The 26,506-nt window shown below is 46.6% G+C and overlaps 1 protein-coding gene across 2 annotated transcripts; it reads right to left on the reverse strand.

The window, feature by feature from the left end:
• Window positions 1–1,302: 1,302 nt before the first annotated feature.
• On the reverse strand, window positions 1,303–26,047 carry LOC143766875 (uncharacterized). Of its 2 annotated transcripts, none has more exons than XM_077254873.1 (7): window positions 25,994–26,039; window positions 17,901–18,649; window positions 17,592–17,771; window positions 17,385–17,508; window positions 17,204–17,301; window positions 16,915–17,005; window positions 1,303–2,534 (listed from the first exon to the last, which is right to left on the reverse strand). In XM_077254873.1, the coding sequence occupies exons 2-7, from the start codon at window positions 17,970–17,972 to the stop codon at window positions 1,429–1,431; spliced, it is 1,671 nt and encodes a 556-aa protein (XP_077110988.1). In that variant the 5' UTR covers window positions 17,973–18,649; window positions 25,994–26,039; the 3' UTR covers window positions 1,303–1,428. The 2 variants fall into 2 exon arrangements, with proteins under 2 accessions (XP_077110988.1, XP_077110987.1); XM_077254872.1 differs by having other exon boundaries at window positions 1,372–2,534; window positions 17,901–18,050; window positions 25,994–26,047.
• Window positions 26,048–26,506: the final 459 nt, after the last annotated feature.

The raw sequence follows: 26,506 nt of genomic DNA on the forward strand, positions 1-26,506 counted from the left end.
GTATGCATGGCCCAATCCTTATAATAGCCCCCGACCACCATCCTGGTATGCATGGCCCAATCCTTATAATTGGCCCCCACCCCCATCCTGGTATGCATGGCCCCATCAGAAAACATTAAAAATAAAACATCACATTTACCTACCCGGTGGTCCTTCGCAGCGTCCTGCTCCGATGCTGTCAGCTCCTTTATGCTTGTAAGCAGCACATGGCAGGGACATCACAAGCAGAGCACAGCTGCCAGAGTACTCGCCGGGACTGTGCGCACAGAGAGCGGTGAGTATTCATTGCTCTTCAGTAGTGCGCAGTGTCAGTCACCGGCTTCCTGCTGATGCCGGCGGTCACGTGTGCCGCTACTTACGAGAAATTAATATTCATCGGATTCATTCATCAGGAGACTATTTAATATTGAACTATATTCAAGCGGGACTAGATGAAGAAAACCCTAAAATCATGTATGATGTTAACCGAAACAGTCAGAAAACCAGCCACATATTGGCAGATCCCAGACCTCAAACCATATACTTCGTAAGTTTATAAGCCACTCCAGTGTCAGGAATAGAGAGTATGTGACAATACAGTATATACCACTCAGGGAACGCTAAACTTTCAGAGATAATTTCCATATTCATACTAAATACTGGCACAGATCTTCCAGACACTATGATTGCACACATCCCTAGTCTTTATAACGATATTGCACTCATTCCTTGACAGACCGCAGCATGGCCATTAGTTAGAAGCTGCTATTGATCTTTGGAGCAGGTAAGTTTTCCCTGAGTGGTACATATTGGGCCGTCTGAAAACCGGAGTTTAGTCCCGGACAATTTGTCTGCACTACTAATTAACAGCTGTTACAATACCAAAGTAGGCCAGTCCCTATAGGAGAAAAACACAAGAATTATACTGTATTGTCACATACTATCTATTCCTGACACTGGAGTGGCTTATAAACTTACAAAGTATATAGTTTGAGGTCTGGGATCTGCCAATATGTGGCTGGTTTTCTGACTGTTTCGGATAACATGATTTTAGTCTCGCTTGAATATAGGTCAATCTTAAATAGTCTCCTGATGAGTCGCCTTTGGTGAGGACGATGAAACCCGTAGAAATGAGAGGCTTGGAGAGTGTGTGTGTATACATCACCTCACCCTATATACTAAACTGTGGGGTACATGTTTTTTCTACTAGTCACCTGCTGACTAACCTTCAGAGGGTAAATTATGGGTATAGTTTTACATTTGGAATTAATAAAGTTTAGTTTTACCCTTTTTTCAACAAACATGAGGAATGACAAGAGACAACCCATTTAAGAAGATTCAATTTTGGTTAAAACTATTCCAACATTATGAACATAAAAAAGGCTTCTCTGCTATGTGACGGCTCTGATGTTTATTAACAGTTGATTTCCAAGTACAATATTTCCCACATTAAGAAAATGAAAAAGGCTTCTCCCCTGTGTGACTGCTCTGATGTTTAACAAGAAGTGCTTTCAATTTAAAACATTTCCCACATTCTAAACAGGAAAAAGGCTTCTCCCCTGTGTGAGTTCTCTGGTGAGTAACCAAATATGATTTCTGGTTAAAACATTTCCCACATTCTGAACAGGAAAAAGGCTTCTCCCCTGTGTGAGTTCTCTGGTGACTACCAAGATGCCATTTCTGGTGAAAACATTTCCCACATTCTAAACAGGAAAAAGGCTTCTCCCCTGTGTGAGTTCTCTGGTGCTTAAAAAGATGCCATTTCTGTTTAAAACATTTCCCACATTCTGAGCAGGAAAAAGGCTTCTCCCCCGTGTGGATTCTTTGATGACGATCAAGATCTAATTTCCTTTTAAAACATTTCCCACATTCTGAACATGAATATGGCTTCTCTGCTGTGTGCATTATTTGGTGCCTAACAAGATTCCCTTTCATGATAAAACATTTCCCACATTCTGAACATGAAAAAGGCTTCGCCCCTGTGTGAGTTCTTTGGTGTTCATCAAGATTCCATTTGCGGTTAAAACATTTCCCACACTCTGAACAGGAAAAAGGCTTCTCTCCTGCGTGAGCTCTCTGGTGGTTAACAAATTTTGATTTATGTGCAAAACATTTCCCACATTCTGAACAGGAAAAAGGCTTCTCTCCTGTGTGAGTTCTATGGTGATTAACCAAATCTGATTTCCGGTTATAACATTTCCCACATTCTGAACATGAAAAAGGCTTCTCTCCCGTGTGAGTTCTATGGTGAGTAACCAAAGCTGATTTCGAGGTACAACATTTCCCACATTCTGAACATGAAAACGACTTATTTGGTTTAGGAGCAGTTTGTTTTTTAATGCCTCTTTTGTGACTTTGATTTTCCTTAGTAGTCAGTAATGAATCAGAAGATGGGACCTGTTTCATAGGATCAGATGACAGATCTTTGCTGTTAATGGATGATGATATATCTGGAGTAACAGCAATTACTTCAGTTGTATCTTGTAGGATCTCAAAATCATCAGATTTAAATATTGAAGATGTCAGCTGTCCCTCTGATATCCTGGTACAGTCATCTACGAAGATAAACTTTTTTTAAATAAAATATCCTTGAGTTTTACATTTTTGAACAATTGTACTTAAACTGTCCATAAAAATGGCAAGCTATCTAATAAACTTTAATTATTTACCAAGACAATGACAGTTGACAGTCTAATAGAAAACCTTGTTGTATGAACCAGTAGTGTGTGGTGTTCAACTGTTTGTTCAATCTGCCTCCCAAATATCGAATAAAAAGAAACCAATTAATGTTATGTAGGCGAAAATAATACCAATTCTCATCTCACAAAAACAAGTCCCCGCTCAGGTCTATCATCTGTCAGTGGAAAAACAGAGGCTCCCACACTATAAGTGGCTCAAAGGCTGTTGAAAAGTAACAGAATTTCTATAAACCAATCCAGCAAACCCGCTCTCACTTCTGAGTCTTGCAGTGTGCTCAAACAACATTAAGGATTCCTGTATTTAGCAATATTATATAGTGAGAAGAATCCACTTAATTTGCGGTGTGTGTTTCCTGGAGCACAATCTGGGCACTATGTGCTGGGTAATAAAATGGCAAATGTGTCATTTTCACTCTCCAATATCCACTGCGTGTTAATTTCTGGAAAGTGGCTGTGGAGTCAAAGTATTCATTCTTCCTGCACACGTGGTCTAAATTGCTGGTACCCCTCATTTAATGACTGAAAAACTCACAATGATCACAGAAATAACTTGAATCTGACAAAAGAAATAAGAAATAAAAAAGCTATAAAAATGAACAAATGAAAGACAGACATTGCTTTTCAACCATGCTTCCACAGAATTAGAAAAAAATAAACCTCATGAAATAGGCCTGGACAGAAATGATGGTACCCTTAACTTAATATTTTGCTGCACAACCTTTTTGAGGCAATCACTGCAATCAAACGATTCCTGTAACTGTCAATGAGACTTCTGCACCTTTTGACAGGTATTTTAGCCCACTCCTCAGGAGCAAACTGCTCCAGTTGTCTCGTGTTTGAAGGTTGCCTTTTCCAGAATGCATGTTTTAGCTCTTTCCAAAGATGCTCAATAGGATTTAGGTCAGGGCTCATAAAAGGCCGCTTCAGAATACTCCAATGTTTTCCTCTTAGCCATTCTGGGGTGCTTTTAGCTGTGTGTTTTGGGTCTTTATCCTGTTGCAAGAACCATGACCTGCGACTGAGACCAAGCTTCCTGTCGGGCAGCCCATTTCTCGGTAGAATCCCTTGATAGTCTTGAGATTTCATTGTACCCTGCACAGATTCTAGACACCCTGTGCCAGATGCAGCAAAGCAGCCCCAGAACATAACAGAGCCTCCTCCATGTTTCACAGTAGGGACAGTGTTCTTTTCTTGATATGCTTCATTTTTCCGTCTGTGAACATAGAGCTGATGTGCATTGCAAAAAAGTTCAATTTTTGTCTCATCTGTCCATAGGACATTCTCCAAGAAGCTTTGTGGCTTGTCAACATGTAGTTTGGCAAATTCCAGTCTGGCTTTTTTATGATTTTTTTCAACAATGGTGTCCTCCTTGGTTGACTCCCATGAAGTCCACTTTGGCTCATACAACAACGGATGGTGTGATCTGACACTGATGTTCCTTGAGCTTGAAGTTCACCTTTAATCTGTTTAGAAGATTATCTGGGCTCTTATGTTATCATTCGTATTATCTGTCTCTTTGATTTGTTATCAATTTTCCTCCTGCGGCCACGTCCAGGGAGATTGGCTACAGTCCCATGGATCTTACATTTCTGAATAATATGTGCAACTGTAGTCACAGGAACATGAAGTTGCTTGGAGATGGTCTTATAACTTTTACCTGTAACATGTTTGTCTATGATTTTCTTTCTACTCTCCTGAGACAACTCTTTCCTTCGCTTCCCCTGGTACATGTCACCCAACAGAACAATGAGTATCTGAGAACAAAAACCACTGATACATACTAATTAAACAGGTCCAAATACATACCTTTTCAATGGATTAGATCAACATGATCAAGGACACTCAAAACTAGATAATTCCTGCACAAACACACGGAGTAAATGTCCAAAAATAATTATTTCATAAAAATAACAGTTTATTGAAAACATGATATTACAAGAAAATCACAAAAAAAAATCAAGATAAAACCTCTTATCAATGACAAGGCACATAGAGAGCTTGTGTGTGAAGGACACAAAAACAGTGGCACTGAGAAAAAGCAGGCTGGACAAGCAAACAGAGGTGATACACCTCCACCTTAATAAACTTCAATGCAATAGCAAAAAAGTGCATAGTGCAAATAAGGTGCAAACATTATACCAATTATCCGAAAAAGTAGAGGGCTTAATATGGCTTAATGTGGGAGGGTATACATCACTCTAAATAAAGCCATTAGCCAAATATCACTACTCTAGGGAAAAAAGCGACACTCAAAGTCCTGCTTACCCATGTTGCCTGTCAGCGTGTGTCCAAGGCAGCCCCGACGCACTTTCAGGAGGCAGCCTCTCGAAGAAGCCCATGCGAAACACGCATCAGGGCTGCCCTGGACACACGCTGACAGGCGACATGGGTAAGTAGGACTTGTTTGAGTGTCGCTTTTTTCCCTAGGGTAGTGATATTTGGCTAATGGGTTTATTTACAGTGATGTATACTCTCCCACATTAAGCCATATTAAGCCCTCTACTTTTTCGGATAATTGGTATAATGTTTGCACATTATTTGCACTATGCACTTTTTGCTATTGCTTTGAAGTTTATAGAGGTGGAGATTTATGACCTCTGTTTGCTTGCCCAGCCTGCTTTTTCTCAGTGCCACTGTTTTTGTGTCCTTCACACAGAAGCTCTCTATGTGCCTTGTCATTGATAAACTGTTTTATCATGATTTATTTGTGACTTTCGTGTAATATAAACTTTGTCATTTTTATGAAATAACTGTTTTTGGACAGTGAGTATCTGTAGCCCTATATACCGGCCACTCACTGATTCCAAGATTGTAGACACCTGTGATGCTAGTTAGTGGACACACCGCGATTTAACATGTCCCTTTGTCACATTATTTTCAGGGATACCATCATTTCTGTCCAGGCCTATTTCATGAGTTTTATTTATTTATTTTAATTCTGTGGAAGCATGATTGAAAAGCAATGTCTGACTTTCATTTGTTCTTTTTCATAGATCTTTTATTTATTATTACTTTTGTCAGATTCAAGTTATTTCTGTGACCATTGTGGGTTTTTCTGTCATTAAACGAGGGGTACCAACAATTTTGACAACATATGTATAGATTATAACCCTCAGTGAATTAATTTATAAAATGGAAACACTTTATGGGGATTTCGCCTCTTCTGGTTTTCTGTCATTTAGTCATATTAGGGCTTCTGCATATGGTGTGTCCAATCTCATCTGGGATCTGTTCCTGCTGTCCAGCTGGAGTAATCTGCTCTCTACTTCAGCCAATTGGAAAGTACCACACCCTACTAAAGCTCAAAGCACATGGCCGGAATCTGCCAGATACAGCATTGTTCTCCTCTGGTTCAGTCCTCTGTGCTCAGCTTGCACTTTGTGTATTTGTTTCCTGTTGTGACCGTGGCCCGTTTACTGACTACTCGTGTCTTCTGATTCTGTCCTTCTGGTTCTGACCCAGCTACCTGACTATTCTTCTTGCCATCTAATACCACAGTATAGCAGGTAACACCATGGTCCAAGCCTAGGGCTCCCAGTGTAAGTCCAGATCCATGTAATGGTGTTAAAGGGTGATGAGCAAGGCAATCCTTGGGATATGGAAAGCAGAGAAGATAGTGCCAAGCATGTTCATGGTGGAAATCTTTTGAGCTGCCAGTTGACCACGAACATTGCTCCCAATACATTGTGTCTGCAAACTATTCCAGCTAGATCTGCATTCAAACAGCTAAATGGCGCTCCTTCCCTCCTGAACACTGCCATGTGCCCAGAGAGTAGTGTACAGTCGTATGTAGGGTATTGTGAGAAGTTGGAAAATAATTTGTAAGATCCATTTGTTTTCTATTATCCTTTGTGAATAATTCCAAAGTTATCACCACATAAAGTGACCACGTCAGATTGTAAAAATGGGGCCTGATTAAGAACACAAAACTGGCTGCGGGAAGAGGATAAATCAGAGTATTTTGGACACTACTGTAATCAAAAACTGACTATAGACAATAACATCTACTGAAATGCTCAAACTGAACAGTCTCCATCAGTAATAAATGAGGAGCTAGTGGTGAAACCTCTCTGGGGTAATTAGAGCACGGGGCTCGGTGACTTCACAATCTAAACTATCGGAAGCTCCAATATTTTCTGTCAGATGAGTTTCAAGAAGAAATATTACACATTTAAAGAGAACTGTGTATAATAGTGCAGAGCGGAGATGTCTTAAAGGGAACCTGTCAGCAGGATTGTGCTCAGTGACTACAGACACTGTCAGGTCGCTGCCGTTATACTGATTACACCGATACCTGGTGATGAAATCTGTCTTGTGGTTGTTGTTTAATCTGTATTTGTAGTTTTCAGCTAATGAGATTCTCGTGCTCTGGGGCGGGGCTGTGGGCGGGGCTTTATGTGGAGCTCTGGTTACATATTCATCTGTATTGGCTTATAGCAGGTCATAAGGTAAATGGCGGCGCCTGCGCAGTAGCATCTATAAGTAAGAGATAGATGCTGCTGGTATCATTTTGCTGGATGTAATTTTTTTCTAAGCATCCCAATAGCCACAATATTATAGGCATTATCAACAATAATATCAGCACTATTATATGCATTATGTAAAAATGGGGGGCAGGTCAGTGAGGGATCAGCGACCTGTCATAAGCCAATACAGATGCATATGTAATCAGCGCACCACATAAAGCCCCGCCCACGAGCACCACATAAAGCCCCGCCCACAGCCCCACCCCAGAGCACGAGAATCTCATTAACTGAAAACTACAAATACAGATTAAACAACAGTAAACCAGAGTTGCACTCATTTATGGTGGACCATTGGAGCTACTATGAATCCTGACCAGAAGATTAGAGAAAATAATATTTCTCCCCATTTCAGGAGAGATTGTGCAGTAATCTGAATTTCTTAGGATAAAACAATGTAATTTATGAGGTGGAGTGAATCCATGAAACCAGGGCTGGAGCCAACACATCTCCTGCAGGCGGGAATAAATGTATATTACAGCCATCAGCCACGCACAGCTCAGAGATATATCATGGCACCGGTGTGATGGGTTTATGTAGATTATCACAATCCTCCTGGAAGTTAGTCGGTTTTAATACAAAGTGAAAAGTCAGAATAAAGGGAAACTCTGTTATTGTCCAGAAATTCACACTTGGCCTCACTGCACATTTAATGTTGTCGATCATAAAAGTGAAGTTTGGCCAGAAAGACTGGACCTGGTCTTGTAGGGTCCATATGATCACATTCAGCAGCACAGAAGGGAGAGAAGGGAGATTCATCCGATAAGATCTCAGGGTTCTAGGAAGCCAACAGCATCATTACCCTCCGCTTTCTCTTACAGGACCATCATAATATTTTTCTTCAAGTGATTTTCTATCTTGTCAGCACATTCTACGTACGCTGTCACTTGGCTAAACGAAATCTGAGCTAATTATCTTTCCTCCATCTCGCACATCTTCCCTGCCTGATCTATCTATCAAAATAAATTAAATCACACTTTCCTCTGTCCCGGACATCCGCTGCCTCGCAGTAATCCTGGACTCTGCCCTGCCGTTCAATCCGCACATCCAGGCTCTCGCCACCTCCTGTCGCCTCCAGCTCGAAAATATCTCCAGATTCCTTCCTTTCCTCAACCCTCACTCTACCAAAATGCTTGTGCATGCCCTAGTCATCTCCCGTCTCGACTATTTCAACATCCTCCTCTGTGGCCTATTTTCTAACACTCTCGCACCCATCCAGTCCGTCCTTAAAGGGAAGGTGCCGTAATTTTGTTTTTGTATTAAAAACGATTGTTTATATAAACAATTATTTTTAATACAAAATTAATTTTTTTGACTTTAAGATCTTTTTTATTATTAATTGTTTTTGCAGCCACTGGGCACCGCCATTTTGCTTTGCAGGAGTGTAAGAGTCCCAGCATGACACTTACACTCTGCAAATACGGCAGCCCTGGGCATAGGAAGCTGCGGTCGGGAGCCGACCCCATACCTATCATTGAGCTGCTCCCTGCTGCGATCCGGCCTCGCCCCCTGGGCTGTCTCCACATCACAGCAGAGGCAGGAGGTCGGCGCCATCATTCTTCAGCCCACAGTGGAGTGTACCTGTGAGCTCCACTGTGACCGAGAGCCGTGCTGTTGGAGGGGCAGCTGTCCCCCCTTCACACTGTCAGCGGCCGTTCCCTGTCCTCTTCTTTGCTGCCTGGTGTGTGATCTCTAGAATCCCTAGAGAAGATGAAGTGCTGCGGTCTGTTGTCCTAATCATGCAGAGAGGTAACACGGGGGAGGGGAAGAGTCTCTCTGTGCTGATCCCGCCCAGCCTCTCACTGCAGCCACTGATCAAGGACATCAGACCGTGGTGTATCTAATCCTCTCCTGTGCAATACTGTCTGTTGAGCTGTGTATCTAATCCTGTCCTATGCACTCCTTTCCCCCCTGCATGTCTTTCCCCATTGCACACACAGCTCAGTGCGTGCAATAACAGGAGCTGCGGGGGTCATCCTGTATGATGGCATTATGTGTGATTTATATGACTGTATTATATGTGATCTATATGGCAGTATTATCCTTGATCAGTATTGTGGAATGATGTAAAAGCTATATGACGGTATTATATGAGAACTATATTGTGGGATTATGTGTGATATGTGGCAGTATTATGTGAAAATTATATGGTGATATTATGTGAGACGTATATGGTGGTATGTGTGATCTATATGGCAGTATTATGTGAGATGTATGAGGCGGCATTATGTGTGATCTATATGGCGGCATTATGTGAGATCTATATGGTAGTATTATGTGAGATCTATATGGCGGCATTATGTGTGATCTATATGGCGGCATTATGTGAGATCTATATGGTAGTATTATGTGTGATCTATATGGCGGCATTATGTGTGATCTATATGGCGGTATTATGTGAGAACACTAAGGCAGTATTATCTTCATAAAGGGGACCCATTCTATGGTGGTTCTGGCTGAGCACCTGCACGCGGGTCTGGGGTAATAGAGGGGGCAGCATGACCTCCAGTTAGGTGCAGTCAGGGGAGGGCTGGTGAGGCAGCTGAAGAGAGGGGTCTCATGTTTATCGTTACTATATGGCGACATTTCCTTCCCAGCGTCACCCCAGACTGCGCCTGTCGCCTCGCTTTCACACATCGCCAGGACAGGATGGAGAAGACAGGATCTGAGGAGGGGAATGGGGTCTGCATGCAATGTCTGGATCAGAACAGGCCATCAATCCGCAGAAATGTTTCCTGGATTTCTGTGGAGCAGACGGTCCATCCATGTGTATAAAATACAGCGCTCTATGTACAATCCCTGGCTGCTCCGCGCACTGAACATGGTGCCCCCCATAGACCAGCACACTGCTCTCCTGAAATACTCTGTGCTGCTGTCACCCTGCTCCTTCCACCATATATCTCCCTCTGTGACCCCCATGGACCAGCACACTGCTCTCCTGAAATACTCTGTGCTGCTGTCACCCTGCTCCTCCACCATATATCTCCTCTGTGATCCCCATAGACCAGCACACTGCTCTCCTGAAATACTCTGTGCTGCTGTCACCCTGCTCCCTCCACCATATATCTCCCTCTGTGATCCCCATAGACCAGCACACTGCTCTCCTGAAATACTCTGTGCTGCTGTCACCCTGCTCCTCCACCATATATCTCCCTCTGTGACCCCCATAGACCAGCACACTGCTCTCCTGAAATACTCTGTGCTGCAGTCAACCTGCTCCTTCCACCATATATCTCCTCTGTGACCCCCATAGACCAGCACACTGCTCTCCTGAAATACTCTGTGCTGCTCTCACCCTGCTCCTCCACCATATATCTCCCTCTGTGACCCTCATAGACCAGCACACTGCTCTCCTGAAATACTCTGTGCTGCTGTCACCCTGCTCCTCCACCATATATCTCCCTGTGTGACCCCCATAGACCAGCACACTGCTCTCCTGAAATACTCTGTGCTGCAGTCAACCTGCTCCTTCCACCATATATCTCCCTCTGTGACCCCCATAGACCAGCACACTGCTCTCCTGAAATACTCTGTGCTGCTGTCACCCTGCTCCTCCACCATATATCTCCCTCTGTGACCCTCATAGACCAGCACACTGCTCTCCTGAAATACTCTGTGCTGCTGTCACCCTGCTCCTCCACCATATATCTCCCTCTGTGACCCCCATAGACCAGCACACTGCTCTCCTGAAATACTCTGTGCTGCTGTCACCCAGCTCCTCCACCATATATCTCCTCTGTGACCCCCCTAGACCAGCACACTGCTCTCCTGAAATACTCTGTGCTGCTGTCACCCTGCTCCCTCCACCATATATCTCCCTCTGTGACCCCCATAGACCAGCACACTGCTCTCCTGAAATACTCTGTGCTGCTGTCACCCTGGCTCCTCCACCATATATCTCCCTCTGTGACCACCATAGACCAGCACACTGCTCTCCTGAAATACTCTGTGCTGCTGTCACCCTGCTCCTTCCCCCATATATCTCCCCCTGTGCCCCCCATAGACCAGCACACTGCTCTCCTGAAATACTCTGTGCTGCTGTCACCCTGCTCCCTCCCCCATATATCTCCCTCTGTGACCCCCATAGACCAGCACACTGCTCTCCTGAAATACTCTGTGCTGCTGTCACCCTGCTCCCTCCACCATATATCTCCCTCTGTGACCCCCATAGACCAGCACACTGCTCTCCTGAAATACTCTGTGCTGCTGTCACCCTGCTCCTCCACCATATATCTCCTCTGTGACCCCCATAGACCAGCACACTGCTCTCCTGAAATACTCTGTGCTGCTGTCACCCTGCTCCTCCCCCCATATATCTCCCTCTGTGCCCCCCATAGACCAGCACACTGCTCTCCTGAAATACTCTGTGCTGCTGTCACCCTGCTCCTTCCCCCATATATCTCCCTCTGTGACCCCCCATAGACCAGCACACTGCTCTCCTGAAATACTCTGTGCTGCTGTCACCCTGCTACTCCACTATATATCTCCTCTGTGACCCCCATAGACCAGCACACTGCTCTCCTGAAATACTCTGTGCTGCTGTCACCCTGCTCTTCCACCATATATCTCCCTCTGTGACCTCCATAGACCAGCACACTGCTCTCCTGAAATACTCTGTGCTGCTGTCACCCTGCTCCCTCCACCATATATCTCCCTCTGTGACCCCCATAGACCAGCACACTGCTCTCCTGAAATACTCTGTGCTGCTGTCACCCTGGCTCCTCCACCATATATCTCCCTCTGTGACCACCATAGACCAGCACACTGCTCTCCTGAAATACTCTGTGCTGCTGTCACCCTGCTCCTTCCCCCATATATCTCCCCCTGTGCCCCCCATAGACCAGCACACTGCTCTCCTGAAATACTCTGTGCTGCTGTCACCCTGCTCCCTCCCCCATATATCTCCCTCTGTGACCCCCATAGACCAGCACACTGCTCTCCTGAAATACTCTGTGCTGCTGTCACCCTGCTCCCTCCACCATATATCTCCCTCTGTGACCCCCATAGACCAGCACACTGCTCTCCTGAAATACTCTGTGCTGCTGTCACCCTGCTCCTCCACCATATATCTCCTCTGTGACCCCCATAGACCAGCACACTGCTCTCCTGAAATACTCTGTGCTGCTGTCACCCTGCTCCTCCCCCCATATATCTCCCTCTGTGCCCCCCATAGACCAGCACACTGCTCTCCTGAAATACTCTGTGCTGCTGTCACCCTGCTCCTTCCCCCATATATCTCCCTCTGTGACCCCCCATAGACCAGCACACTGCTCTCCTGAAATACTCTGTGCTGCTGTCACCCTGCTACTCCACTATATATCTCCTCTGTGACCCCCATAGACCAGCACACTGCTCTCCTGAAATACTCTGTGCTGCTGTCACCCTGCTCTTCCACCATATATCTCCCTCTGTGACCCCCATAGACCAGCACATTGCTCTCCTGAAATACTCTGTGCTGCTGTCACCCTGCTCCTCCCCTTATATCTCCCTCTGTGACCCCCATAGACCAGCACATTGCTCTCCTGAAATACTCTGTGCTGCTGTCACCCTGCTCCTCCACCATATATCTCCCTCTGTGACCCCCATAGACCAGCACACTGCTCTCCTGAAATACTCTGTGCTGCTGTCACCCTGCTCCTCCACCATATATCTCCCCCTGTGACCCCCATAGACCAGTACACTGCTCTCCTGAAATACTCTGTGCTGCTGTCACCCTGCTCCTCCACCATATATCTCCCTCTGTGACCCCCATAGACCAGCACACTGCTCTCCTGAAATACTCTGTGCTGCTGTCACCCAGCTCCTCCACCATATATCTCCCTCTGTGACCCCCATAGACCAGCACACTGCTCTCCTGAAATACTCTGTGCTGCTGTCACCCTGCTCCTCCACCATATATCTCCTCTGTGACCCCCCTAGACCAGCACACTGCTCTCCTGAAATACTCTGTGCTGCTGTCACCCTGCTCCTCCACCATATATCTCCCTGTGTGACCCCCATAGACCAGCACACTGCTCTCCTGAAATACTCTGTGCTGCTGTCACCCTGCTCCTCCACCACATATCTCCCTCTGTGACCCCCATAGACCAGCACACTGCTCTCCTGAAATACTCTGTGCTGCTGTCACCCTGCTCCCTCCACCATATATCTCCCTCTGTGACCCCCATAGACCAGCACACTGCTCTCCTGAAATACTCTGTGCTGCTGTCACCCTGCTCCCTCCACCATATATCTCCCTCTGTGACCCCCATAGACCAGCACACTGCTCTCCTGAAATACTCTGTGCTGCTGTCACCCTGCTCCTCCACCATATATCTCCCTCTGTGACCCCCATAGACCAGCACACTGCTCTCCTGAAATACTCTGTGCTGCTGTCACCCTGCTCCTCCACCATATATCTCCCTCTGTGACCCCCATAGACCAGCACACTGCTCTCCTGAAATACTCTGTGCTGCTGTCACCCTGCTCCTCCACCATATATCTCCCTCTGTGACCCCCCATAGACCAGCACACTGCTCTCCTGAAATACTCTGTGCTGCTGTCACCCTGCTCCTTCCCCATATATCTCCCTCTGTGACCCCCATAGACCAGCACACTGCTCTCCTGAAATACTCTGTGCTGCTGTCACCCTGCTCCCTCCACCATATATCTCCCCGTGACCCCCATAGACCAGCACACTGCTCTCCTGAAATACTCTGTGCTGCTGTCACCCTGCTCCTCCACCATATATCTCCTCTGTGACCCCCATAGACCAGCACACTGCTCTCCTGAAATACTCTGTGCTGCGGTCACCCTGCTCCTCCACCATATATCTCCCTCTGTGACCACCATAGACCAGCACACTGCTCTCCTGAAATACTCTGTGCTGCTGTCACCCTGCTCCTCCACCATATATCTCCCTCTGTGACCCCCATAGACCAGCACACTGCTCTCCTGAAATACTCTGGGCTGCTGTCACCCTGCTCCTCCACCATATATCTCCCTCTGTGACCCCCATAGATCAGCACACTGCTCTCCTGAAATACTCTGTGCTGCTGTCACCCTGCTCCTTCCCCATATATCTCCCTCTGTGACCTCCCATAGACCAGCACACTGCTCTCCTGAAATACTCTGTGCTGCTGTCACCCTGCTCCTCCACCATATATCTCCCTCTGTGACCTCTCCTGAAATACTCTGTGCTGCTGTCACCCTGCTCCTCCACCATATATCTCCCTCTGTGACCCCTATAGACCAGCACACTGCTCTCCTGAAATACTCTGTGCTGCTGTCACCCTGCTCCTCCACCATATATCTCCCTATGTGACCCCCATAGACCAGCACACTGCTCTCCTGAAATACTCTGTGCTGCTGTCACCCTGCTCCTCCACCATATATCTCCTCTGTGACCCCCATAGACCAGCACACTGCTCTCCTGAAATACTCTGTGCTGCAGTCACCCTGCTCCTCCACCATATATCTCCCTCTGTGCCCCCCATAGACCAGCACACTGCTCTCCTGAAATACTCTGTGCTGCTGTCACCCTGCTCCTCCACCATATATCTCCCTCTGTGACCCCCATAGACCAGCACACTGCTCTCCTGAAATACTCTGTGCTGCTGTCACCCTGCTCCTCCACCATATATCTCCCTCTGTGACCCCCATAGACCAGCACACTGCTCTCCTGAAATACTCTGTGCTGCTGTCACCCTGCTCCTCCACCATATATCTCCCTCTGTGACCTCCATAGACCAGCACACTGCTCTCCTGAAATACTCTGTGCTGCTGTCACCCTGCTCCTCCACCATATATCTCCCTCTGTGACCCCCATAGACCAGCACACTGCTCTCCTGAAATACTCTGTGCTGCTGTCACCCTGCTCCTCCACCATATATCTCCCTCTGTGACCCCATAGACCAGCACACTGCTCTCCTGAAATACTCTGTGCTGCTGTCACCCTGCTCCTCCCCCCATATATCTCCCTCTGTGACCCCCATAGACCAGCACACTGCTCTCCTGAAATACTCTGTGCTGCTGTCACCCTGCTCCTTCCCCATATATCTCCCTCTGTGACCTCCCATAGACCAGCACACTGCTCTCCTGAAATACTCTGTGCTGCTGTCACCCTGCTCCCTCCACCATATATCTCCCTCTGTGACCCCCATAGACCAGCACACTGCTCTCCTGAAATACTCTGTGCTGCTGTCACCCTGCTCCTTCCCCATATATCTCCCTCTGTGACCCCCATAGACCAGCACACTGCTCTCCTATAATACTCTGTGCTGCTGTCACCCTGCTCCTCCACCATATATCTCCCTCTGTGACCCCCATAGACCAGCACACTGCTCTCCTGAAATACTCTGTGCTGCTGTCACCCTGCTCCTCCACCATATATCTCCCTCTGTGACCCCCATAGACCAGCACACTGCTCTCCTGAAATACTCTGTGCTGCTGTCACCCTGCTCCTCCACCATATATCTCCCAGAATCCTTGCTGCCTGCCATCCTCGGTGTCTACTTGTCAGTATAACTCTGCAGTCACCAACAAAATGGCTGCTCACTGGGCTCCTGAATATCTTCCTCTCTTATCCCTTAGCAAACACCCAGGAGGGGCGGAGAGGAGACATCACACACGTCAGCAGACTCCGCCCATATTTACTGCAGTGCAGTAATGTGAGATAGTTGGACACTAGGTTTTTGTCAAATTTCAGCAGCTGCTCCCCCTAGTGTTTAAAAGTGGAAATGTCAAACCTTTTCAAATTATTTTTCATATTTTACTAAATTATAAACAAATGATAATATTTTTAACATTAATTCTTTACATTTTTTCAATTGCTAGAAAAAAAAAAAATTTTGATGGCACCTTCCCTTTAACTCTGCTTCCCGACCAATTAATATCTCTCCTCGCTACTCCCCTGCTTCCCCTCTTTGCAAATCCCTTCACTGGCTCCCAATATCCCAGTGTATCCAGTTTCAACTACTAACACCGACCTACAAAGCCATCCATAACCTTTCTCCTCCGAACTAATCTCCCGATATCTTCCCTCATGTAATCTCCGGTCCTCCCAAGACCTCCTTCTCTCCTCCACACTTATTCGCTCCTCACCTAATCGCCTCCAAGACTTCTCCCGAATATCCCCCGTCCTCTGGAACTCTCTGCCCCAACACGTCCGACTATCAACCACATTCGGATCCTTCAGACGGAACCTGAAAACCCATCTCTTCAGGAAAGCCTACAGCCTGCACTGACCACACGGTCACCTCAACACCATCGGAGCTACTGCAACCCTCGACCTACTGACTCCTTCCCCACCATCCTGTATGTAAGCCCACAAGGGCAGGGTCTTCTCCCCTCTGTACCAGCCTGCCATTTGTTAGTTTGCTTACTGTAAGTTATATCTGTATTTTGATGTAACCCCTTCTCATGTACAGCACCATGGAATCAATGGTGCCATATAAATAGATAATAATAATTTGGCTTTGTAATTCACAGATCTGGGCAGGTAACAGCGTCTCCTAAACCCAGGGGGTAGGTGGATCCTCCAGGTTGTAAGTCCTATAGAAAAGGGCTTTCAATGACCAAAGTCATTTGAACAGTTTTGGGTGGAGGAGAATATTGTGGTCTAGAGGCAAAATGGTGATCATGGTAATACGGCCGGACTACACCACCGATAAAGCAGCCACAGCCGGTGATGAGAAGAATCTGTGACCTCTCTGCATTTAGTGGTTACTACTCACCTGGGTAGTCATATGTAGGAATCTCCTCTTTACACCACTCATCCCCCCTCACATATGTCTCTGTAGTATTAATATGGGTCAGATCTTCACCCTGAAACAAATATTATAAAAGTCACCGACAGATGGAGAAGTCCCATCTATGATCAGCTCTAATCCTGCCATCTCCACCGTTCTCATTACACAAGTATAAAACATATAATACTGGTGGATAAAACAAGACTGAGCACAAGACCTTCACCGGCGTCTACACATCATAGGGGAGATCTCCTGACACCTTCTCTCCATCTACCTGATGATCCTGAGGAACATTGGGATCTTCTTGGTTACAGTCCTGTGGAAGAAGAGGACGGGGACATCTTTCTGGTGTTGTCCTCTTACTGGATAGATCTGGAGGAAACACATACAGGGAGTGAATTCATTCTTTACATACAGATAATTATAGGCCGTGTGTATTTAGTCCTGTCTATTACCTGGTGATGTGAGGGGCTGGGGAACCTCCATTATGACGTTCTTGTACAGATCTCTGTGTCCTTCTAAATACTCCCACTCCTCCATGGAGAAATAGACAGCGACATCCTGACCCCTTATAGGAACCTGACACATACAATGATACCGTCATCCCCCCGATCCCTTCATAGTGTTACTGTATAATGTCCCAGCATTCCCAGCAGTGTCACCTCTCCAGTCAGCAGCTCAATCATCTTGTAGATGAGTTCTAGGATCTTCTGGTCATTGATGTCCTCATGGATCAGGGGGTGAGGTGGAGGCCCCGTGATTGGGCTCAGGGGTCTTCCCCATCCCTCAGACACAGGGTCCTGACAGCGATCACTAGAGGTCTTCTTCACCACTATGTAATCCTGGTAATGGAGAGACACATTAATAAATCCCACTGCAGACATTTCCAGAGTCCTCACCTCTCCAGTTCTGTCCATCTGTTATTCCCATAGATAAGAATGATGTAATGTGACGTCATCAGAATCTCTCACCTCTCCAGTAAGCTGGAAGAGGATCTCTAGGGTGAGGTGTAATATCCTCTCCGCCATCTTGTCTCTGTCCATATCTATCTTTGATGGGTAAATCAGGAAAATTCTCTTTTGTAGAAGATCTTCACTGAGAGGATCCGATATTGTAGAGACCTGAATGAGAAGATGAGCCGATGTAACATCATAAGAATCCTGTGTAATAATACAATTACTGGAGATAATAAGGGAAACATATGAGGAGATTTATTATTTTACAGTATTTAGTTTCCTTCTTTACATATACTAATAAATCCTATATATTTAGGCCACAGACAACAAGCAGTTTCCTCCTCGGAGTCGGCAGCTGAATACGTTCCTCATAGACTCATCTTCCATAACGCTAATTCTCGTCTCATTTACCGACCCTGGAATCGGCATTAGCAATACTGCAGGAGATATTCATTACACGCGCCATGAGAAATAACTACTTCATGATGAGGACGACATCTTCATCTTCTACTACGGCTCTAGAGACATATGTGGCCAGAGTCGGTCACTGACTCCATCCCCACCGGCTGTCTATATGAAGGTTCCCCGTCTTCCCCGCACTGTAATCTTCTATCACGTTAGATCTCAGCTCTGATTCACACACACAAGTTTGAGGCTTTTAGAAAAGATTTTTTGTTTCCACAATCAACACGGACAGAAAAGATCCGATCCCAAAGTCTCCATGTACAGAGATTTATGGGGATTATTTCTGGCCTTAGACTTTCCTATATTACAGGAAAAACACCAGAATAAAAACAGATATTGAAATGTTTCTAAAGAAAATTGGCTCCAACAATTCTTGTAAAAAGAAAAAAAACATGGAAAAAGCAGAAGACACATTTTATAATTTTTAACATGTTAAACATTTATTAAAAAGAAATTAATCTTTTTGTGCCCCAGAACATAGATGTGCACCGCAGGGACGGCACAGATGAGGCTTCAACAAAAACCCTGGCAGTTTAACCGCTTGCTGCTGTGGAAAGCAAACATGGCATCTAAAGGCTGAGTCACACATAACGATATCGTTAACGATATCGTTGCAACGTCACGCTTTTTGTGACGTAGCAACGATCCCGCTAACGATCTCGTTATGTGTGACAGCGACCAACGATCAGGCCCCTGCTGGGAGATCGTTGGTCGATGGGAATGATCAGGACCATTTTTTTGTTGCTGATCACCCGCTGTCATCGCTGGATCGGCGTGTGTGACAGCGATCCAGCGATGTGTTCACTTGTAACCAGGGTAAATATCGGGTTAGTAAGCGCAGGGCCGCACTTAGTAACCCGATATTTACCCTGGTTACCATTGTAAAAGTAAAAAAAAACAGTACATACTCACATTCTGATGTCTGTCACGTCCCCCGGCGTCCACAGGGTTAAAACTGCTTTCGGCAAGAGTGCTGCTAATATGCACGCGCTGCTGCCGAGAGCTTCCCTGCACTGACTGTGTCAGCGCCGGCCGTAAAGCAGAGCACAGCGGTGACGTCACCGCTGTTACTGCCGGCGCTGACACATTCAGTGCAGGGAAGCTCTCGGCAGCAGCGCGTGCATATTAGCAGCACTCTTGCCAAAAGCAGTTTTAACCCTGTGGACGCCGACGGGGGACGTGACAGACATCAGAATGTGAGTATCCAAAGAAGAAAAAAAAAAAAATGGATGTCATGCACTTTTTTGGTTATGCACCCCTAGTGCCCATGCAATCAAGTAGGAGGTAAAGGCACTGGTACAGCACTTCACAGCACGCAGATAGGTGATCGCGTAGGCAGCAGTGCAGGTATAACTTTTTTTTTTTTCTTTTCTTCTCTGTGGACAGAATGTGAGTATGTAGTGTTTTTTTTTTTTTTTTACTTTTACAATGGTAACCAGGGTAAATATCGGGTTACTAAGCGGGCCCTGCACTTAGTAACCCGATGTTTACCCTGGTTACCCGGGTGCTGCAGGGGGACTTCGGCATCGTTGAAGACAGTTTCAACGATGCCGAAGTCATTGCCCTGATCGTTGGTTGCTGGAGAGAGCTGTCTGTGTGACAGCTCCCCAGCGACCACACAACAACTTACCAACGATCACGGCCAGGTCGTATCGCTGGTTGTGATCATTGGTAAGTTGTTTAGTGTATCTCCAGCTTAAGAAGGTGACAGAGTTTGGCTGAATGCCCCCCCACCCACAAGTACTGGATAGTATGGGGCGGCCTAGTTATTACGGTACTTACATGCCTAATAATGGGGTCTGGGCTGCAATGTATGAAGGTCTATTAGGCCAGAGGCAGCATCCAATAAGTTACCTTTTACCGCCCCCATACACATTAGATTAAAGTTCCATGAAATCACTGATTTCGGGGGTTTGGGCGACTATATGATGTATTTGGGGCCTCCCGACAGATGATGTCAGGGCAGAGAAGGATCTGACATCCTGAATTTCAGAGGATAATCCGTTTGTTCTTCCTGTAGATAATCCTCCGCTAGAGGAGTCTGGAGGCGACTCTCTCATACAGACCCCAGGAAAGCTGGAATATTTGTGTGTATGGGGGAGTCGGGAGAGATGGCCGTCTGCCAAATGACCGTTCAGCCAACTCTTATCTCATGTGTATGGGGCCGTTAGTATTACACTGACAGCAGTGATGATACACGGCACTACAGTAGTACAGGGCATCACCGGAGCCATCAGAGACTTGTATGTTGTGTGATCGCACTGATCAGAGGGGTTTAACAAAGGGCTAAAGTGAAAAACATCAGAGTTTCACCAACAAGAAATATCCATCACTATATGGAAAGCAGAGTCACTGCACAATGTTAGTTACGTCTCGTCCATAACTACTTTATTATACTCTATTATCCTGTACACAGTGGAGGAGATAGAAATCACAGGTCCGACAGCAACAGCTGGAATTGGGCCCTCCAACGTAAAGAAAAAAAATCTATATATATAAAGCTGAGTGTGTGTGTGTGTGTGTGTGTGTGTGTGTGTGTGTGTGTGTGTGTGTGTGTGTGTGTGTGTGTGTGTGTGTGTGTGTGTCAAGCCACGCCCATTCCACATAGCAACCAATCACTAAGCATCTTTCATTTCACCAGAGCTGTTTAAAAGAAGCTGAGCTGTGATTGGTTGCTATGAGCAGCAGTTTTCCCGCTCCACAACACCTCAGCAGACAGTGACCGGGTGGGAGACATCTATCATCCCTGGGAACATAAGCTCCAGCCATTGTCTGCCCCCAGAAAGGAGCAGAGAGCACATGACAGAAATGAATCCCCCTCCTCTATTACTGCCGCGCTCTATTGTTACCGGCGTAGAAAATCGCATCATCAGCGGCCGCACACAGAGCCGCACTGCCAGGTTACATAACAGCACATCTCCAGGAACTCCCTGCTCAGCGCCACCCAGCTCGGGACTATGGGATGGAGGATGTGTGATGGGTATATGGGCACGGGACTATGGGATGGAGGATGTGTGATGGGTATATGGGCACGGGACTATGGGATGGAGGATGAGTGATGGGTATATGGGCACGGGACTATGGGATGGAGGATGTGTGATGGGTATATGGGCATGGGACTATGGGATGGAGGATGTGCGATGGGTATATGGGCACTGGACTACGGGTAGGAGGATATGTATGATGGGTGTATAGGCACTGGACTATGGGAAGGAGGATATGCATGATGGGTATATGGGCATGGGACTATGGGATGGAGGATGTGTGATGGGTATATGGGCACGGGACTATGGGATGGAGGATGTGTGATGGGTACTGGACTATGGGATAGAGGATATGTGATGGGTATATGGGCACTGGACTATGGGAAGGAGGATATGTATGATGGGTATATGGGCATGGGACTATGGGATGGAGGATGTGTATGATGGGAATATGGGCACTGGACTATGGATGGAGGATGTGTATGATGGGTATATGGGCACTGGACTATGGGATGGAGAATGTATGATGGGTATATGGGCACTGGACTATGGGATGGATAATGTGTGATGGGTATATGGGCACGGGACTATGGGATGGAGGATATGTGATGGGTATATGGGCACTGGACTATGGATGGAGAATGTGTATGATGGGTATATGGGCACGGGACTAGGATGGAGGATGTATGATGGGTATATGGGCATGGGACTAGGATGGAGGATGTATGATGGGTATATGGACAAGGGACTATGGGATGAAGGATGTGTGATGGGTATATGGGCACTGGACTATGGGATGGAGGATGTGTGATGGGTATATGGGCACTGGGCTATGGGATGGAGGATATGTATGATGGGTATATGGGCACTGGACTATGCGATGTAGGATGTGTGATGATCTCCCGCTTTGACTACTCCAACATCGTTTTCTGTGGCCTCCCTGCTAAAACCCTTGCTCCTCTCCAGTCCATTATTAGCTCTGCTGTCCGACTAATTCATCTCTCTCCTCGCTACTCCTCTGCTTCTGCCCTCTGCAAATCTCTTCACTGGCGACCATTCCCTCTTGCCTTGTCCATGTATGGTTTGGTCCAATAGCCCATTTATCATCAGATTGTCCTGATTCCTCGACATCCGAATCGGACCTTTTTAATCCAGGTGATGTCTGAGCCGGCATGACTCTCTTTGCTCGTGACACTCATGTTTATTGAGGTAGGCACCATAGTGTTATAGACAACTACTGGTATATTATGTCCAACAGGGCAGAGCCAGGACTTGAACCCCAGTCTTCCACATTGGTGGCTGTGATATTACTAAACGCGGCACATGTATTGCCGGCTTCTATTACATCTTTAACGAATGTTACCGACTTTTTCCGATCTTAAGAAAAATGCTCGTGTTACCGATCATGAATCCGAATGTACCACATTCCTGCCGAATTTATGTTTGGCGATCATTTTCTGAACATATTCGCTCATCTCTAATTATGGCCACTACAACCTGCTACACAAAATAATAACCCTACTCAGTATGGAGGCATTTACAGTCCACCACAACCCCAGTATAATGGCCCCTACCAGCCACACATTCAGGATGAGAGTCCCAACAGCTCTTCTCTTAATATGATGCCCCCACAATTCCTGATATAAAACCACACACTACTCAGCCAACCCGGTTCCTGAGGAGCGCTGCTCTGGTCTGTGCGGTGTGAGTACTGAGGCTCCATACTACAGGTGTGATGTAGCGACGTCATTGTGCCTGCAGTGCACGGAGTCTCAGACTCAGAAGTGAAGGCTGAATGGTGGATCAGGAGCTTTCCACTCCCTGATTCACTAATCTATTCAGCGGTATCACTGTCATGGGAATGTGGATATCACTGTAATTGTGATGAAGGGAAAAAGAGGGTGACCAATACATCACCCCACCGAGCCCTGTCAATTCATAGGCATCATAGCAACCGAGTGGGCTACCTTTATGGATGATACACTCCTGCCTATCCAACTATCGTATGGTAAATATCTCATAGATCTTGGGTTCATTAGTATTTGCACCAAGAATGAGGTTAAGTGAGTATTTATTAATTGTCGGTGGCCAGAGGTAGTCAGTGAGGTGGATGGTACCATATTGTGCATGTAGGGGGCAGTACTGTGGGAACATGAAAAAGTGGGGGGATGGCAGTACTGTGGGGACACACTGTGTGTGAGGGGGATGCCAGTCCTGTGGAAACATTATGTCTGTGGGAAGCCACTATTGTGGAAACAAAATACTGTATGTAGTGGGATGAAGGTACTGTGGGAACTTTATACTGTGTGTGGGGGTATGGCGGTACTATGAGAACATTATACTGTGTGTGGGGGTATGGCGGTACTATGAGAACATTATACTGTGTGTGGGGGTATGGCAGTACTATGAGAACATTATACTGTGGGGGGGTATGGCGGTACTATGATAACATTATACTGTGTGTGGGGGTATGGCGGTACTATGAGAACATTATACTGTGTGTGGGGGTATGGCGGTACTGTAGGAACATTATACTGTGTGGGGGTATGGCGGTACTATGAGAAGATTATACTATGTGTGGGGTTATGGCGGTACTATGAGAACATTATACTGTGTGTGGGGGTATGGCGGTACTATGAGAACATTATACTGTGTGTGGGGGTATGGCGGTACTATGAGAACATTATACTGTGTGTGGGGGTTTGGCGGTACTATGAGAACATTATACTGTGTGTGGGTGTATGGCGGTACTATGAGAACATTATACTGTGTGGGGGTATGGCGGTACTATGAGAACATTATACTGTGTGGGGGGGTATGGCGGTACTGTAGGAACATTATACTGTGTGGGGGTATGGCGGTACTGTAGGAACATTATACTGTGTGTGGGAGTATGGCGGTACTATGAGAACATTATACTGTGTGTGGGGGTATGGCGGTACTATGAGAACATTATACTGTGTGTGGGGGTATGGCGGTACTGTAGGAACATTATACTGTGTGTGGGGGTATGGCGGTACTGTAGGAACATTATACTGTGTGTGGGTATGGCGGTACTATGAGAACATTATACTGTATGTGGGGGTATGGCGGTACTATGAGAACATTATACTGTGTGTGGGTGTATGGCGGTACTATGAGAACATTATACTGTGTGGGGGTATGGCGGTACTATGAGAACATTATATTGTGTGGGGGGGTATGGCGGTACTGTAGGAACATTATACTGTGTGGGGGTATGGCGGTACTGTAGGAACATTATACTGTGTGTGGGAGTATGGCGGTACTATGAGAACATGATACTGTGTGGGGGTATGGCGGTATTATGAGAACATCATACTGTGTGTGGGGGTATGGCGGTACTATGAGAACATTATAATGTGTGGGAGTATGGCGGTACTATGAGAACATTATACTGTGTGTGGGGGTATGGAGGTACTGTAGGAACATTATACTGTGTGTGGGGGTATGGCGGTACTATGAGAACATTATACTGTTTTGGGGGGTATGGCGGTACTATGAGTACATTATACTGTGTGGGGGTATGGCGGTACTATGAGAACATTATACTGTGTGGGGGGGTATGGCGGTACTGTAGGAACATTATACTGTGTGGGGGTATGGCGGTACTATGAGAACATTATACTGTGTGTGGGGGTATGGCGGTACTGTAGGAACATTATACTGTGTGGGGGTATGGCGGTAGTGTGAAAATCCCTTTTTTACGAGAGATGCCAGTACTGTGGAAACATTATACTGTGTGAGCGCCATCATATATATTACATAAGGGGTGTAATAAGGAGAGTCATAAAAAGACTCCTCAGGGCTGTGCTGCATTTGTACAGACTGCTATCTGCCGTCCAGACGGGACCATGTGACACCAATGGGAAGAGGGAGGGTTTCCGGAGGGAAGAGTCTAGAGGGTGCACCTGGTCAGGAGACCTTGATGGCGCAGTTAGGCTACGTTCACATTAGCGTTAAGCTAATGTGCGTCGGGTTTGCGTCGGCGACGCAGCGGCGACGCATGCGTCATGCGACCCTATACTTAACATGGGGGACGCATGCGTTTTTTTTGTTGCGTTGTGCGACACATGCGTCTTTTTTGCCGCAAGCGTCGGACCAAGAAAACGCAACAAGTTGCATTTTTCTTGCGTCCGATTTTCGTCAAAAACCGACGCATGCGTCGCAAAACGCGTTTTTGCGTGCGTTTTGACGCGTTTCTGCGTGCGTTGTGCGTTGCGTCGCCGACGCAACGGCGCACAACGCTAGTGTGAACGTAGCCTTACTGATATTATAAAGGCCGGAGCCCCAAAGGCAGAACAGATTTGGCGCCAACAAAGGAAAGGGGTGCGGGGAAGAATCTGAGGTACCAGCTCCTGGTAAAGTGCCCGAGGCAGCTGGGTGTGGGGCAGAACCTGCTTACAGGGCATAATGGGGGCATTACACTGTGTGGGGCCAAGAAAGGGGCCCTGTACTAGGAGAACACTCCGCTCCTCACTTCCTGTCCTCCTTAGTTGGCTCGTATGTATCTATTACAGGAAACAGAACAACAACGTTATGGTTCTTATAAAGGGGCAACAACAACCCCAAAAGAGTCTCCTCCGTGCAGAAGGGGTTAATGTCCCCGGCTGCGCTCAGTAATGGGGAATCTCCACATACCTCCACCTGCAGAGCCGCACTCCACATATATGGCTGCTCTGTGCGCACAGGACCTGTGATGAGGTCACAGGGGGAGGAGTCAGGGGTCACGTGATCCGCAGTGAAGACGCTACATGGAGACTTCTCCTCAGTGACATTCCCGCCATTATTCGCCCTCACTACTGGCACAATCACCTCGCGCCGCCTTTTCTACACAATGTTCTGTGTGGAATGTAACGTGTGATTTCTCTGGAGACAAATAGACCCCACACATGAGGGGATTATCACCGGTTACCGGACGTCTAGTATATGGCGGCATATGATTGTGCTATCGCCTCCATACCGGGAGCTAAAATGACGAAATCTCGCTTATTTACCCCCTTCCAGTGTCTGGCTAAGGGCCCCTTTCCACGTGCGAGCGAAAAAAATGATCCAATTAACGGACCGAAAAAACGGAGGAAAATTATGCGAGTGTCATGCGATTTTTTATTGTGCTTGCGCCGGCGCACTATGTCCTGGAGGTATTTCTCTGTA

The sequence above is a fragment of the Ranitomeya variabilis genome, chromosome 4 (genome assembly GCF_051348905.1).
Source record: "Ranitomeya variabilis isolate aRanVar5 chromosome 4, aRanVar5.hap1, whole genome shotgun sequence".
Lineage (NCBI taxonomy): Eukaryota > Metazoa > Chordata > Amphibia > Anura > Dendrobatidae > Ranitomeya > Ranitomeya variabilis.

Coding starts and splice junctions, on each gene's coding strand:
- LOC143766875 (XM_077254872.1), bottom strand. CDS start 26,020: ATGTGGAGTGCGGCTCTGCAGGTGGAG. Junction 17,509..17,591: donor TTGAGCTGCTGACTGGAGAG/GTGACACTGCTG, acceptor TGTATGTGTCAG/GTTCCTATAAGGGGTCAGGA. Junction 17,302..17,384: donor CCAGCCCCTCACATCACCAG/GTAATAGACAGG, acceptor TGTTTCCTCCAG/ATCTATCCAGTAAGAGGACA.